Source organism: Anolis sagrei, chromosome Y, assembly GCF_037176765.1.
Source record: "Anolis sagrei isolate rAnoSag1 chromosome Y, rAnoSag1.mat, whole genome shotgun sequence".
NCBI lineage: Eukaryota > Metazoa > Chordata > Lepidosauria > Squamata > Dactyloidae > Anolis > Anolis sagrei.
The window spans coordinates 65070979-65088759 of NC_090035.1; the positions used below are offsets into that span (position 1 = coordinate 65070979).

General features: G+C 40.4%; 1 protein-coding gene across 1 annotated transcript; it reads left to right on the plus strand.

Moving 5' to 3' along the window:
• The first annotated feature begins 6795 nt into the window (after nt 1-6795).
• Nucleotides 6796-8563, plus strand: LOC132781401 (free fatty acid receptor 2-like). Its single transcript, XM_060785639.2, has one exon. The coding sequence runs from the start codon at nt 7379-7381 to the stop codon at nt 8561-8563; it is 1185 nt and encodes a 394-aa protein (XP_060641622.2). The 5' UTR covers nt 6796-7378.
• The last annotated feature ends 9218 nt before the right edge of the window (nt 8564-17781 follow it).

A 17781-nucleotide genomic window follows, 5' to 3' on the forward strand; every position in this document is an offset into this window, starting at 1 on the left:
ATCTCATCTTTCCTCCAATGAAGTATGTATTACTACTTCATTATTTCTCTTTCGAACAGCAACCTTGTGGAGTAGAATCATAGAATCATAGAGTTGGAAAAGACCTCGTGGGCCATCCAGTCCAATCCCCTGCCAAGGAGCAGGAAAATGGCATTCAAAGCACCCCTGACAGATGGCCATCCAACCTCTGTTTAAAAGCTTCCAAAGAAGGAGCCTCCACCACACTCCGGGGCAGAGAGTTCCACTGCTGAATGGCTCTCACAGTCAGGAAGTTCTTCCTAATGTTCAGATGGTATCTTCTTTCTTGTAGTTTGAAGCCATTGTTCCACGTCCTAGTCTCCAGGGTAGATCACGTTTAGACAGAGTGGCTGGCATAAGGTCAGCCTGTGGGTGTTAGTTTGGACTAGGATCTAGATCAGTAGTTCTCAACCTTTTTTGACCAGGAACCACTTGATTAGAGACCACTTGACCAAGGACCACTATAACCGGGGACCACTCTCCAACATTAGTACCAAAAGGATTACAAATGGGTTTTTGGTCAACTTTGGATTCCTTTTGGTTATTTGGGGTGCTGGTTCAGAATATTTCATTGGATAGACCACATCAGCTCTAGTTCCTGGTACAGAAGCCACCCAGTAGTCGCCATCTGCTCACCCACAGAAAACCATATTTAATAATCTAGAGCTGATGTGGTAGTAGTGATTTTTCATGAGTAGTAAGCCTCTTTCTTCCTGACATCCCCATTGCCTTGGCACTATAAGAGCATTTCGCGAGATCAGTTGTCACATGGTTTCGAAGCAATGGTGAGGCCATATACCATATTTTTGTTCTTGGGGACCACTGGTGGTTCACGGAGTACAGGTTGAGAACCATTTACCTAGATTTTGTAACAACTATTATAATAATTATTACACAGATTCCTTATCTAGTTGTAATCCTCAGAATATTAATGTAAGGTTGGGTCTTCTTTCCATCAAAAGTTATATTGCTGGTTTTCATGTATATACACAAAAATATGCATATGATTGAAAAATAAGTTGCACTTTGACCAAAGATTGTTCTGAATTTCCAAGTGACTAGACATTTCAACTAATTAACTTTTAATGAGGTTTTAAAACATTGTAACCTCTGTATTGTTTTAATTGGTTTTGGAGGCTGAGAGGTGATACTGAAGCACATTAGTCAGATAAGACAGACAGACACAGAGAACACAAAGCATCCCAGCCTCTAAATGGTGCTCTAAACTGCCATCTTATATTTGGCTTTAGCAAAATCTGAAACTTTTTGGTATTGTAGAATTTCCATTGAATATTCCTGCCATTTTATGGTGTTGCATAATACATTTTCTTCCCAAAATACTCAACAATGAAATCACTACCAGTCAGAGCAAACCATTCTAGAATGAGATGGCAAAAGGTCATAGTGCAGTGCACTGCAGCTCTATATGAATTAATGTATTGCAAAGCATATGATGCCCAACCTTAACTGTATTAAATTTAATCAGATTTAAAGAGAGGGAAGGAGTTCTTTTTTATTTTCTTTGGTGGTGGTGGGGAGGGGAGAGGAGTGGGAAGTTTAATTTTCTGTTCACTTTCAGGAACTTCACCAACCATGCCTATTTTACTGTCACAACATCATTTGTCTGTGTTTCTTAGGCAACAGACATCTTTCACAACACTGCTAGCTAGTCTTCTTCTGAAGCCCTTCAACACTTCTGCATTTTGAACGTGAGAGCTTGAGTCACAATATTTTTAAAAAAATAGAGACATTAATGAGTTCCAGGAAGCTCGAGAATTGGCACAGGTGGACACATTTAACAAAAATGCAAAACAGACACTTTTTCTTTTGACCTATGTTTACCTGGAAGTTCTTCCTAATGTTGAGATGGAATCTCCTTTCCTATAATTTGAACCCATTGCTCCTAGTCCTAGTTTCAAAGACAGCAGAAGACAAGACTGCTCCTTCTTCCTTATGACTCCCTTTCACATATTTATACATGTACTAGCCATCCCCTGCCATGCGTTGCTGTGGCCCAGTCTGTGAATATGTGTTTTGTGTGTGTATGTACACGTTTGTATATATTTATGTATATGTGTATATATGTGGTTATGCACATGTGTTGTAATGTATTTTTTATTTTCTGGTTTTTAAGTCCCTTCTGCTATGTTTTTCAGTGTTTTTATGAGTGATGGTCACTCGTTGGCCTGATAGGTGTATTGCGTCCAAATTTGGTGTCAATTCGTCCAGTAGTTTTTGAGTTATGTTAATCCCACAAATGAACATTATGTTTTTATTTATATAGATTGTTGAAGGCTTTCATGGGTTGTTGTAGACTTTTTGGGCTGTATGGCCATGTTCTAGAAGGACCTCACAACCTCTGAGGTCCTTCTAAAAAATGGCCATACAGCCCAAAATGGATGCAGGCAAAACGTCAGGAAAGAATGCTTCAAGAACATGGCCATACAGCCTGAGAAGCCTACAACAACCATTTATACATGGCTATAATGTCTCCTCTCAACCTTCTCTTCTGCAGGGTAAACATAGGCAGACGCTCCTCATAGGGCATGGTGTCCAGACCTTTGATTATTTTAGTTGTCCTTCTCTGGACACCTTCCAGCTTGTCAATATCTTTTTTGAACTGTGGTGCCCAGAATTGGACACAGTATTTATTTATTTACCACATTTATACAGGTTGGCAACAATTTGGTGCCCTATAAAACAATCGATTAAAATAGACAATTATATTAAAAGCAAAAAATTAAAAACATCTTGGCAGCAACCTTTAAACACCACCCAGTCCAAATTCGTACTCCAGGGCCATTCTAATTGTTGCATTGTACAAATTCCATATCAGTCTCATAAAATGATAGAATCATAGAGTTGGAAGAGACCTCATGAGCCATTCAGTCTAACCTGCTGCAAAGAAGCAGGAAAATCCTATTCAAAACACTCCTAACAGATGGTCATCCAGCTTCTGTTTAAAAGCCGCCAAAGAAGGAGCCTCCACTTCACTCTGGGGCAGAGAGTTCCACTGCGGAACAGCTCTCACAGTTAGGAAGTTCTTCCTAATGTTCACGTGGAATCTCCTTTCTTGTAGGTTGAAACCATTGTTCCACATCCTAGTCTCCAGGGTAGCAGAAAACAAATTTGCTACCTCCTCCCTATGACGACTCCTTACATATTTACACATGGCCACGTCTCCTCTCAGCCTGCATCAATTCACTGATCAAAGGCCTAGTCCCAAAGCCATGCCTTTACTTTTTTCTGAAGGCCAAGAGGGAGATCACTGATTTAATTTCCCTGGGGCGAGAGTTCCATAGCTGAGGGGCCACCACTGAGATCTCAGGAGATCTTAACCTCTGTGATGGTTCATAGGGGGAGAAGTGTTTGGACAGGTAAGTAATTCAGGTGAGGTCTGATCAAAGCAGAATACAAAGGCACAATGACTTTCCTTGATCTAGTCACTACACTCCTTTTGATACAGCCCAAAATCCCATTGGCTTTTTAAGCTGCTGCATCACACTGTTGGCCCATGTTCAACTTGTTGTCCACTGAGACTCCAATATCTTTCTCACAGGGGCTGTTGTCGAGCCAGGCATCACTCATCATATATCTTTGTATTTCATTTTTTTTCTGCCTGAGTGTAGTATTTTACATTTGTCCTTGCTGAAATTCATTTTGTTAGTTTTGACCCAGCTCTCTAATCTTTTAAGGTCATTTTGAATTCTGATCCTGTCCTCTGGAGTATTAACTATCCCTCCTAATTTGGTGTCCTTAGATGTCCTAAGCCTAGTCTGTGTTGTCTCCCCCCACCCCAAATGGTGACTTCTGTCCATTGCTGGATTTTTATTTATCAAGGCCCATGTAGGACCCAAAATACTCTTCATATGCCCAGGAGATATGATAGTCATTTATTTTAAGTTATTTAGAAGATTTGGGGCGGTATCAGTGTATTTTGGTAATAGTGCAGTTGTCCAAGTTCTGCTTGGTTGAGAAAGATGAGTGGGCCATAACCACTCCAAAATTCAGAATGTGTCTTTCTTTTAGGTGTTTGGCATCTATTACTCAGCGAAATAAGCAGTGTATTAGCTGCTCACTCCCATGACTTTTCCCCCAGAAACTGACCTCAGATTTGATATCATGGTTCTAAAAAGGGTTTTGAGAATACATCTCTCAGTCTCTTTTTGTGGGCATTATTTTGCATCAGTCAACCAAGAAAAGCTTTATTTGATTATAAGGATCATCTTCCTACAGTGTGATGGCACGCCCGAGCCTTTGGGAAAAACTATAGTGTCTGGCTTTACTCAGGGGCTATCTGTATACCTTCTGTTATGATTCAGACCCTTAACACACAGAGGCACTTTAGGCAAGGTGAAAAGATAACCAGAATGAGTTTACTGAAAACAAGATGAATAAAGAGTTAAATTCACCTGAGACTATTATAAGGTAACTTAAAACACTACATTACAAAGGAGCCTTTGCTGGCTTTAGTCATCTCTCTGGAGACTTCTGCCTCTGGTGCAAAGCGATGGTTTACAAGCTGTTGCTTATAAGCTGTCTCAATCCTCTTTCTTGTGAAGCTTTAGCTGGTCAAAAGCTTCTGTTGTCGCTGGGACTGGTGGTATAAAAATACTGCTGACTGCAGGTGCTAAGGATGCCTATTTTGAATTGCTTGGGTCTAGGATTACGAGACAATACCCTAGTCTCTGTAGCTCTGCTGCAGAAAAACAAGGAGTCAAGCAAAAGAGCTCTATACAGGCAAATGGAATAGACCAACTAAGGCTGGCCTCTAGGGAGTTTTTATGCTCCACCCAAAACTGATACAAAGGAAGGTATCTACACTATTGGGAAAACCTATAAACAGGGGGAACTGAAGCAGAGGAGAGGAAAAGGCAGAGATAAGACTTCACAAACAACCTTCCACACAGAGAAGAGTTAGCGATATCTGTTGGGCCCTGCTGATGTTTTGGATTATATTTCAATGAGATGCTTTATTATTTCCTTTATGGGTGGAAGCATTTATGCAAGAGAAGCACATTTTGGTCCAAAGCGTATGATTGTTCTTTTTCTGAACTAAAGCTACTAGTGGTCTCTCAGCTAACACAATTATTGATAGGAAACTATGATCATTTTCATTTCATTTCATTAAGAGGCCCTCTTCCTTTAAACAAGTCCTGACCTTTCAGGTACTTTATTGGCTAATGTGAGCATGTTTACCTTGGTGCCACTCAGCGGCAAGGCATACCAATCTCATCTGCAGTAAACAAGTTAACCTGTGCAAGAAGGTATTTTGTTGCTGGGGAACCCAGTTAAATGTGGTGTGGCAAAATGGTTTTCACACTGTGGAGCATGCTTACTGGGAGCTCACCTGAAGTTGCAGTTTCTCAAGTCGCTCCTGACATGGAAAAAAACAACAAACCTTACTTAGTTACTTAGGCAATCCCTCATTGTCTGAGTACGTTGGATTTACAAGTGTAGGGTCTTAGTAGTGGCTCCATAAATGGCTGTGGAGTCCTATTCTCGATCTGCATGTTCTTCCACAGTGAGGAACATCAGTTTCCAGGTGGAAGGCAGTCCCTTCCACCTGGAAACCAATAGATTGGCACGTCTTCCTCTTGGCACGTTTCTCTGTTTCACCCTCCATTTGAGCCTCTTCAAATTCTGCAGCACTGCTGGTCACAGCTGATCTCCAGATAGAGCGCTCAAGGGCCAGGGCTTCTCAGTTCTCTATGTCTATGCCACAGTTTATAAGGTTAGCTTTAAGTCCATATTTAAATCTCTTTTCCTGTCCACCAACATTTTCTTTTCTGTTCTTGAGTTGGGAGTAGAGTAACTGCTTTGGTAGATGGTGATAGGGCATTTGGACAACGTGGCCAGTCCAGCGGAGTTGATGGCATAGGAGCATTGCTTCAATGTTAGTAGTCTTTCCTTCTTCCAGCATGCTGACATTTGTCCACCACAAGAGATTTGCAGGATTTTTGGAGGCTCTGATGGAATCATGTCCTTTATCAATAACAGTGTGATACAGATATTGGGATTATTTTCCATATTAGCATCATGATGAGACCATTTAGCATTATGTTTATTAACATTTGTGAAAAATGACATGACAAGACACTTGTGTTGTCAAGCAGAGGCATTATTTTTCCCCCCTCTTTTGGTTGATGTTCTTTAGAAAATAAACTTTCCAGTGGTTACTGGAGTGTATATCCTTCCTGATTCTCTTAAGCCTTAACGGAAGCAACATCATATGGCCCACCCATCATTCAAACAAATATTTTTTTAAAAGTAAGTGAAAGGGTCTGCTTGGTATCGACATAGGGTGGATGATCAAAATGTGAAAAAATCATTTCTGAAAGATAAGCTGAGGAATCAGGCTCAGAAGTTATTTGCCAGTTATATATTAATTTTATTGGAGTCATTTTTCTTACTTTTAAGTAATAATTTTCCAAAACGAATAATTAGAAATCTGTATTAAAACCTATAACATTAACATAAATTGTTGAATTTTTTCATGTAAGGAGTGAGTTGAGAAACTGCAGGTCACTTCTGGTGTGAGAGAATTGGCTGTCTGCAAGGATGTTGCCCAGGGGACACCCAGATGTTTTACATCCTGTGGGAGCTTTCTCTCATGTCCCTGCATGACAAGCTGGAGCTGACAGATAGGAGCTCACCCCGCTCCTGGCTTTGAATGACTCACCTTTTTGTCAGTAGTCTTGTTGGCACAAGGGTTTAACCCACTGCACCACCGGAGTTTCCTATAAATTGTTGGTGTACAGTAAGAATTACAAATTCAGATTTTTTTTCATGTCAGGAGCGATTTGAGAAACTGCAAGTTGCTTCTGATGTGAGAAAATTGGCTGTCTACAAGGACATTGCCCAGGTGACGCCCAGATATTTTGATGTTTTACCATCCTTGTGGGAGGCTTCTCTCATGCCCCCGCATGGGAAGCTAGAGCTGACAGAGGGAGCTCATTCATGCGCAAATAATTCAGATAATCCCATCACACTGATACTTTGCTGTAGATGTGTTATTTCACATCTGCAATTATTCCCTTTGTGGATCTGTCTGCCAGCTCTAGGCTAGATGCATCACGTCTTCGTTGTCGAAAAGATCACTGCATTTATCACACAACTTGGGCCTGTGTATGTCACCATCAAGATCTTGGGCCAAAAATGTGAGCTTTAAAAAACTAACCTTTTCACATTTTGACCTGTGCTCCCAATTTTACCTCAAAAGTAATTCAGCTAGAAAACGTCAAAGAGATCTGTTCCTGTTTTCCATTCCTCTTTCCTGTCACCCTCATCAATCCAAGTGTATTCAGGAGCCCAATGGGCCATTAATAATGCCTGCTTTTGCAGGCTTACCGGGAAGTTTATGACTTTATTGCCTTGGTACAAGGTCATCCTCACTGAACAATCTTTCATGGCCCATTTCACCTTGATTACTGCTTGCTCCTTGCTTTTTACATCCATTCCTTATTCTATCACACAACTACTTTGCACTAAACCAAATACATCCTTAATACTGCAAGCTGCTGCAGAATGGACAAAGGAAACTGGTAGGAGAGGGGCAAATGTCTTGGACTCAACCTACACTCTGATTCCTGATGCTATGGGAACCTTGAAGATCATCTCCTTGGTTGTCTATGGGATCACCTTCCTTCTAGGGCTGCCCTCCAATGTCCTAGCTCTCTATGTCTTTTATTGTCGTGCCAAGGTACGTGTGACACCCAACCTCATCTACATGATCAACCTGTGCCTCTCTGACCTAGTCTTTGTTCTCATCCTACCCCTGAAGATGCTAGCAGTGTGGAAAGGGAACTGGACCCTGCCAGGCTTCCTCTGTGCTCTTTACAATATAATCCACTTTGGCACAATCTATGCCAGTGTCTGTTTTCTGACTGTTGTCAGCGTGGGACGCTTTCTGGGAGTTGTTTTCCCTATCCAGTATCAGATTTACAAGAATCCTTGTTACTCGTGTCTAGTTTCTCTGGGAATATGGAGCATAGTAGGATTCCATGGGATTCTTCTCTTTGTCCTGGAGAACACCAAGGATCTTAGTCCCAGACTCTTTGCTGATGACACCTGGACTTGCTATAGCAACTTTACTGACCAGCAGTTGGCCTTGTTGCTTCCTATTCGGCTGGAGCTGTCTGTAGTACTGTTCTTCCTCCCCTTGGGCATCACTTTTTTCTGCTATGCTGCCTGCATCCGGGTCCTGGTTGGATCACATCTCCATGTGCAGAAGAAGCGCCGTGCCGTGCGGGTGGCAGTGGCCACTCTCCTCCTCTTTGTCCTCTGCTTTGGCCCTTACAACATCTCCCATGTTGTGGGCTTCATCCTTGGAGAAGATCTCTGGTGGCGTAGTGTGACTCTCCTCCCAAGTGCCTGCAATGCTTTCCTGGATCCTCTTGTATTCTACTTCCTATCTACTGCTGTGGATGATGGGATAATCCAAGTGTGGCGATCCCTGAAGGAAAAATGTAGTTCCCTCAGGATGAAAATTTCTTTGACCCATGGAAAACAAGGAAACCAACAAAAAGCTTTGAGCATTGCCTGAGCGATTGAAAATTCTCTTCTTTTACCATTCTGTCTCACTTTTGTGGTCTTACAATATATAGTAAAGTAATCATACAGCTGTCACTTTGTAAAGGAGATTAGGTAAGATGTCAAGAGGAACAACAATGAATTATAACGAACATGGATGTAACATGTTTGAAGATCATCATCTTAATAACTGAATGAGGTGAGGAACCAGGCCAAAAGAAGATGCAGTCTTAGAACTACAGGTTTTCTTTATCGCAGTAACCATCTGTTGTATTGGAAGACTAAATTGACAATTGGGTAAGACAAAGAAAAAAGGATTTGTTGTTAATTTTCACACATGTTATATGAGCGGCTCATGGATTCATGGAGGATCTTTTGGATGACGTATTAGTTCATGGAGGAACTCTTGGATGACATATTAGTTCAAAATAAATTTGGGGCCAAATGTCACATTATGTGGGGGATCTATAGTTGAATCTTTAGGAAGGAAGGAGAGAAGGAAGGAAGGATATGTACCAAATAAGAACTGAAGCATTATCTTGCAATGTAAAGAGGAATAACCCTAAGGGAACCTGAGAACATTCAACAAAACTATGTCTACTTCTGGAACTAAATGAAAAAGAAGGTCTTACTGTAAGCTTTTTATGTAATCAAGGGCTAAGATGACCATCATTACTATGTGATCAACTATGTGTTAAATGATAGTGGGTTGTGTATGAGTGTGGGTTCTATACATGGAGATCCAAACTATAGAGGGTGCTTCATTTTTCAGAAAAGCCATTGCTATTCAGCATGATCTTTATGGAATGAAATGATCTGTCCCAAATATGCAGTTGTTTGCATGGGACAGCAATTGTGCTGGGGGTGGTGCAGGTGGTGCCATTCTTTTATGTCAGTAGAGCAGTGAATCCTCCCCAGCTTTCACTAACATTTATGTCATTTTCTTCAACATGTGATGGCTCCAAGGTGGAGATAGATAATGTCACCAAGGTGCTAAGCTCTCCCTTTCAAAAGGGAGAGCCTCCTTCTTTGGAGGCTTTTAAGCAGAGGCTGAATGGACATCTCTCATGGGTGCTCTGAATGCGATTTTCCTGTTTCTTGGCAGGTGGTTGGACTGGATAGCCCATGAAGTCTCTTCCAACTCTCTCCCAATGATTCTATGATCCTATGAATGCCTTTAAAAAGTGTCTATCCTATTATTCTGCTTTGCTCAGAAGGAAAAGACAGGATGAGACACTGAAGTTTGGAGAAAGAAATGCTGCTAGAGATCCAAAAAACAAAAACAAAACTTCAGTATGAAGCAGTCCTGTTAGCTGTGCCAGATATTCATCTCGATCCATCCGCCATCATCCATAATATTCTGTAGATAACAGATATTTTCAGTCCTCATTTACCTTCCTTTGGGTTTTTTTTTCCTTTTTGAAAAAAGTAGCTTGCAAACTTGGTCAAAGAGGTTATAAATTATGTACTATACATACATACTGTGACTCTAAAGCTCTACAATTCAGCAAGGGCAGCATTCTATGATTTTTGCCAATTGCACTACAGAAGAGTCTCACTTATCCAACATAAAAGGGCTGGCAGACTGTTGGATAAGCGAAACTGTTGGATAATAAGAAGGGGTCAAGGAAAAGTCTATTGAGCGTCAAATTATATTATGATTTTACAAATTCAGCACCAAAACATCATGTTTTACAACAAATCGACAGAAAAAGCAGTTCAATACACGGTAACGTTATGTAGTAATTACTGTATTTATGAATTTAGCACCCAAACATCACAATATATTGAAACAGCTGTGGATCTGGATGGGAGGCAGATTGCATTGGATAATACAGAGCGTTGGATGAGCGAAGGTTGGATAAGTGAGACTCTACTGTACTTCTCAAAATTTCCAGCTGAGAAAACAGCCCATTTCTTTATAATGCAGTTTTCCTTCATCTCTGTTTTAACAAATGTGTGTCCTACATTCTAATCACTAAGGTTGAGTCATTTTGTAATTTTAAAAAATGAATAAAGGAGAGTTTGCAAGTTGACAACAATGTTTACAATATGGAAAATATTTCTTCGGTGGTTTAGTGATAATTGGTGTGCTAAGAACTCAAATGTTGAATGCAAGACAGGCCACCTACTGCATCTTATGTTGCAAACATATTGACTGCACATTCATTCTCTCTCTCCCTGCCTCCCAAGCATGGTTCTCTAGGTCCCACCCCCATGGCAAGCTGGATTTGTGGGGGCATGAGAGAGGGTCTTCTTGGTGGCTGCCCCTCAACTCTGGAACTCCCTGCCATTCTGTAGCAGGTTAGAAGCTTTCTTTTCAGGCAGACATTTCAAGATTAAAGGTTTTACGACCAAGCCAAAGGGTGCTGTGTTTTATGTAGTTTGGTGGGTTTATTGGTTTTAACTGTGTATTTTTAATATTTCTATTAGGCATGGGTAGGTACAGTCGTTATCTTCTAAAATCATTATTATTTTGGAAAAAATTACCTTTTGAACCAATTTTGAGCCATGCAGGAATAGCAGGAGGAGTAATTTATTTATTTATTATTTATTTATTTACCTTACTTATATATACCGCTGTTCTCAGCCCGAAGGCGACTCACAGCGGTTCACAACAAATACGAACAGCAAATATTCAGTGCTACAGTATAGAAACAGTTAACAACCTAACACATTACACAATTAATAAACAGTTACTACAATACCCATTCACTGTCATCTCGTCATCAAAAACATGTTCCAGATTCGTCATCCATTGTTCCATTCCAGTGTTCATTAACCAATCATTGCACTAATTATTGCACTAATTCCGAATTTAAACTACTTACCCATTGTTCGGAATTATTTTCGGATGTCTCCCACTGTTATTTTGATTTTTAGAACAATTAAGCAACTTTGGCAAAGCCTTGTGATTTCCATTCTTGAAGGCCACATTTTAAAATCTCGCAGTTTCCCTTCTCTGTTAGTTTTAAAATCTCGCGGTTTCCCTTCCCCGGCTGGTGGTGAACACGGCGCTGAAGAGGGACAAGGTGGGCGTGGCTAAGAACAGCTCTTCCTGAAGGCCACGCTCCCAGTGACCTTCAGGAAGAGCTGTCACTTAGCCAGGCCCACCTCGTCCCTCTTCATTGCCGCCAGGGAAGGGATACTGTGGGATTTTAAAACTGCTTAAAATCTCGCAGTTTCCCTTCTCTGGTGGTGAGCTGCCATGCAGAGGGACGCGGTGGGCATGGCTAAGCACAGCTCTCCTTGAAGGTCACTGGGGGTGTGGCCTTCAAGGAGAGCTGTGCTTAGCCATGCCCACCTCGTCCCTCTGCATGGCAGCTCGCCACCAGAGAAGGGAAACCGTGAGATTTTAAAACTAACAGGGAAGGGAAACTGCGAGATTTTAAAACTAACAGGGAAGGGAAACTGCGAGATTTTAAAACTGTTTGTTTAGGCTGACTTTGTCAAAGTTACTTAATGGTTCTGGAGGGAGGGAGGGGCACCTTCCATTAACGAAGCAAACAAAGTGATTCGGATTTCCTGCTATTTCTGATCTTTTTTTCAAGAAAATTGCAGAAATCATTTTAAAATCGAGTCGCCAGTGCCCCCTATATACAAAACAAGTTTAGAACCATTTTTTTTCTTGATCGCCCAAGCCTAATTTCTATGTTTCATTCTATTTTAATGTTTATATGTGTTAGGCTTTAATTCACACATTGTTATGGATTTTCATGTTAGCTGCTTTGAATCTCCTTTGGCAGGAGCTACAAATAAGATGGAAGCTACAGTTCAGCAACATCAAGAGAACTACAGCTTCCACACACCTGCTTTAAAGGTGTGCTGTTCCTATACATTGCAGCCTTATGTTTACCTCCTTCCCTTATTATAAATTTAGTGAAGGGGAAATTGAAAATATGATGATGTCACCCTTCGGTGGTCTCCCTTGCCTAGCATTGAATAAGAGTACCTAAAAATACACAACCTGTGATGATGTAATATTGCAGACTTCTCCAACATGACGCATAATAAGGAGGAAGAAGAAGATGGGTTTCTCAGAAGCTACAGTGCTGATGGGAATGGGGTGGTTTTAGTCTGAACTTTGAAGGATTTACCCAAGGTGCAAGTCCTATATTGGTGGTAAGAATCCTGCCTATTCCAACTGGTTTATTGGGGATGTATGGATGTCCCTGATTGGCTTTTACTCTGTGTATTAGTAACTAAATGGTAGCTGTTACTCATAGTTAGCCATTTTCCCCATAATATATTGTTATGGAGTTTCATGAATTTGACTGTAAAGCTCATACATGCAAACCCTTGTACATACTGTTGCACCCCAGGCCTGAAAACACCTATGACCACATCATCACTCAAGAGTCCAGAATATAAGCAAACAGTTTGTTGTAAAAATGTGTAACAGTATATGGAAAAAATCAGGAATAAAGAAAGAAGATGCATAATCCAAAAAGGGTTAGGTGATAATGAAACAGGAATCCAAATGTCTCATACAGATCTAACGGTAACGCAGTCCAGGAATAGACAAAAATCACAAATACAGCTTAAGTCCACAAGCAAAAGATATACTTAGTTAAACCTGAGCAGGAATAATAATAATAATAATAATAATAATAATAATAATAAAACAAGAACATAGAAAACTTCCAAGATTTTAAAATCCAAAACCAAGGTTTGACTTGAAACAAGAACCAGAGAACTCAGGCCTAGCTTCTCACTTGAATGCTACATTGCCTGAACCTTAGGAAAACAACTTGCTATCTAATAGAAACCCATGAAATAATTCTGTTTTCCCTGAATTTTCTCCACAACTTTCCCATGTAATTGCTCTGACCTACGGTGCTTATTTTCTGCTCTGATTTGTAAATAAAGACTTTTGTTGATCTCTGTAGCTCCATGTTTTTTTCCCTGGGAGAACACTTAGCTCTTTACCCAACTCCTTATCTAATGTTGCAGTTTCTGGCACCTCTGACTGACCTTGAAGCCCTGCATTTTCCGAATCAGGTTTCTCACAGAGAGAACCACCATTTCCCTGACTTGAATCTTCATCACTTTGTGACCCAGGAAATCCCATAGGAAATCCCACAATCTTCTCTAAATCATTCAGATGAACCTGAATTTCTTTTTGTCAGGTCAAACAGCAGGCGTTATGTTTAACACACATACATTTGAGCATAATGCAGCATGGGAGAATCCCACTGAGCTGAGTGGAATATTATTTCCCCAAAAAATGCAGTTGACAAGCTTGTGTAAATAAGATCCAGATTTGCAAATGTTATGGCGAGTATACAGAGAATGACTGTGAATCAGGGTTGGCAACATTATGTTGCCACCCAAAAGTGAAACTTGTGTTAAGTGGCAGCACCATGTGCTAAATGTATTATACATTAATTTTCCCATCCCAATCTTTTATCCTAACTTTGAAATAGGTTAGTCTGACAGGTGTTACAATAAGAATGTTATATTATGGAGAAGCTGGGCTTTGTCCTGATATACAATGTGTTTTGAGCAGAAGGGGGTCAATACAAACATGTGCAATGACTCATAGGGCGGTGTAGACACAGGCTCAAGTATCGGAGTTAGGAAGTGGATTAAACCCAACCAGTTCTATTGTGCCTACACAATCACACCAGGAACCGGTTTGAGGATGGGATGTTGGCCAATGGCCACAGTATCTACTGGCTGCAGATTGGAACTGAATCCAGAAATGGTTATTTCTTATCCAGTGAACTGAGATGCGCTGATGCACATTTCCATGTTCATTCGTGATCAGCACTAGACTGTGGCAGGGCACAGAACACTGTCATGGGACCTAAAAGAATCCTCCACTTTGTGCGACTGTGAAGCAGAACAGACAACTCTGCATCTGTGTGCTTGTCCGCAATGTCCTGCCTCATGTACACAGGAAGAATTGTTTGAGGCTTCAGACAATGCGGTCACTGTTGCCCGTTTTGGGTCAAATGATATTTATCTGCATGTATTCCTTCTATTATTTTATACTAATTTATGCAATGCTTTTGATACAAAATAAATAAATAATGGGAATGATATGGTTTCCTTTATCGGGGAGTAACTGTTTTCCTTCTGGCCAGGTGATTCAGTGTTTTTAAACATGCGACAGCAGTATGGTGTCCTGACAAGCACCCCACATTTCATTCTCAAATTCTAACCTTGCATGCACTGTACTTTTCTGGCTTATTGTAGACTTTCAGGTAAGTTTTTTCCCCACTGTTTTTGGCTTAATGTGGCAGCACATATTGGGGATGTATGTTTTGTGTACATCATTCTCTCAAGCGGTTTTTGGACTGTATTATAGTGTCAATGTAGAACTGCTCAGAAATCTTGAAAGAATGGGAAAAGTGGTCTGTCTACAAGCAGATATATAAAACAGTTATTTATTTGTTTATTTGCTAGCTTTACCCGCCACGCGTTGCTGTGGCCAACCTTCTCTCCCTCTTTCTTACTTTCTTTCAGTCCTTCCTTCATTTCCTTTGCTTCTTTCCTTTCTTCCTTCTCTACCTGTTTACTTCCTTCCTTATCTTTTTGCTCCCATCCTTCCTTCTCTTTCTTTCTTTCCTTCCCTCCGTCTTTCTCTCCTTCTTTGTCTTCTTCCTTTGCTCCGTCTTTCCTCCCTTCCCTTTTTCTTTCCTTCTCTCATCCTTCCTTCTCTTACTCTTTCCTTCCTCCTCCCTTTTTATTTTCCTTCCTCTTTCCCTCCTTTCTTCCCTCTCTATCTCTTTCCTTCCTTCCTTCACTCTTGACCTCCAGACTTCCTTTTCTTTCTTTCTTTTCTTCCCTCCCTTTCTCTTCTTCCTTTGCTTTTTTCCCTCTCTTCCCCTCCCCAAATTTCCCTTCCTTCCTTCCTTCCTTCCTTCCTTCCTTCCTTCCTTCCTTTTGACACCTTCCCTTCCCCTTCCCTTTCTTCTTGTTTTCTATCTTTCTTTCCTTTCATCCTTCCTTCCTTTCTCCCTTCTTTCCCATCCTCCTTCTCTCTCTGTATTCTTTCTTTCCTACCTTTCTTCTTTCATATACCTTCTCAACTTCCCTCCCTCCCTCCCTTCCTTCCTTCCTTTCTCCGTTCGCGCAGCATCCTGGCCCCCAGCGAGCAGGCCACGTTCTAGAACTACAGTTCCCAGAGTGCATTGCGTGTGTACTTCCTCCCCTGGGCACTGCGCATGCTCAGTTTGTTTTTGTAATTGTGAGTTTGTTGAAATGTTGTTTGGAATTTTGATTTGCGTTGTGCATACCTTGTGGGTTGAGGTATGTGCACGGCAAATTTGGTGAGTTTTCGTCAGGGGGTTTTCGCGTTTTGCTGTCCCGTTGAACACCCTTTCCAGTTTTATATATATAGATTTATTTACAGTATTTATATTCCCCCCTTCTCACCCTGCAGGGGACTCAGGGAAGATTACAATGGACATATATATATATAGCAAGCATTCAATACCAGTTAGACATACAACATATATAGACAGACACAGAGGCAATTAACATTCCAGCTGTGCCCAAGCTTTTCCAGCTTCATGAGGGTATGCTCGATTCTGTCTTGATTCTGGTCACAGGGGGAGCTGCCGCTTCACTGTCTATTGTTACACCGAGTCCTTTGATGGGGTACTACCTCATTCTTCTGCATGCTGCTGGAAGGTTATATGGTGTCATAAATTAGTTAAATTAGCCTCCCTACATAAAGTGGTACCTAAATGTCTTACTTGACAGATGCAACTATCTTTCAGTCTGCATAGGTCAACAGTAAGCTAGACTAATGGCTGGAAACTCACTCCGATCCGGTCTGGCTTTGAGCTCATCACCTCTCGGTCAGTAGTAATTTTTTTAAAATATTTTATTAATTTTCTAACATATACATCGAAAGAGTGAGAACAAAGCTTTAGAGAAAGTTCAGAAAAACATAGAAAGAAAAAGAAACACACACTACACAACCCTATACTAAACACATCATACTAAATAAAATTGACTTCCATTTCACACTTCAGTTTTTTGAGTCCATTATTTCCCTTTTACTATCTACAGTTCCTCTTGTTCTCTTCTTCTTTTGTCATACTCACAAAAGAGGGCCCAATTGGTCCTCTTTATCAACTTGCCCGTATTCTTTTTCAGGTAAAATGTCAAAGTATCCATGTCTCTTATTTCTCTTATCTTCTCCAACCATGAATCAATTTCTGGGATTATTTCCTGTTTCCAGACACTAGCAAAAGTTATTCTTGCTGCCGTTGTTATATATGTGAACAACCTATCCTCATTTTCATTGAGCTTTAAATCTTGGTCGGTAAAACCTAGTAAGTAATATTCAGGTTTCTTTTTGAAAGATTTCTTCAATATTTTTTGTACCTCCACATGTATTTGAGCCCAATATTTCGTAGATTCCTTACAGGTCCACCACATGTGGTAGAAGGAGCCTATCTGTTGACATCCCTTCCAACACTTATTTGACATATTCCCATACATTTGGGCCAATTTTTCAGGTGTAGTATACCATCTGTGGAACATCTTTATCCAATTCTCTTTCAAGTCCATCGCATATGTGTATTTTAACTTCCTGTTCCACATTTGTTCCCACTCCCTAAAGTGGATAGGTCTTCTTAAGTTCTCCGCCCACCTGATCATACAGTTTTTAACTTGCTCCGTTTCTGTTGCCCAGTACAATCATTTTCTATACACAGCTGTTATTATTTTCTTTTTCATATTTAGTATTTTATCCCAAAAAGTTTCTTCCAGTTCAAAATTTATTTTTCTATCTTGTTTATAATAATCTTTCATTTGAAGATAGTGTAGCCAAGTGAGGTTTTTATACTTTTCTTTTAATTGTTCAAATGGTTTGATCTCCTGTGTCCCCTTAATTAATATATCTCTGTAAGTAGGCCATTCTCTCCAACCCAACAGTCTTCTTTGATGGGCTTCCATTGGGGATACCCATAATGGTATTTTTTTATAAAAATAGTCTTTATATTTCTGCCATACACGCAGTAAAGATGATCTTACAAAATGATTGCCAAAATTCTTTTCTTTAGATTCTCTATTGTACCAAACATATGCGTGCCATCCCACTCGCAAGTCAAAGCCCTCTAGATTTAAACATTGTTCTTTATCAAGTAACATCCATTCCTTGATCCAAAGAAGAGCACATGCTTCGTGGTATATTTTTAGGTCTGGGAAATCCAGGCCTCCTCTTGTCTTACTATCTATTAAGTTCAAATATTTTATTCTTGGCCTTTTCCC

What these genes read in the sequence shown, in the direction of transcription:
- LOC132781401 (XM_060785639.2), top strand. Translation starts at nt 7,379, where the DNA reads ATGACTTTATTGCCTTGGTACAAGGTCATCCTCACTGAACAATCTTTC.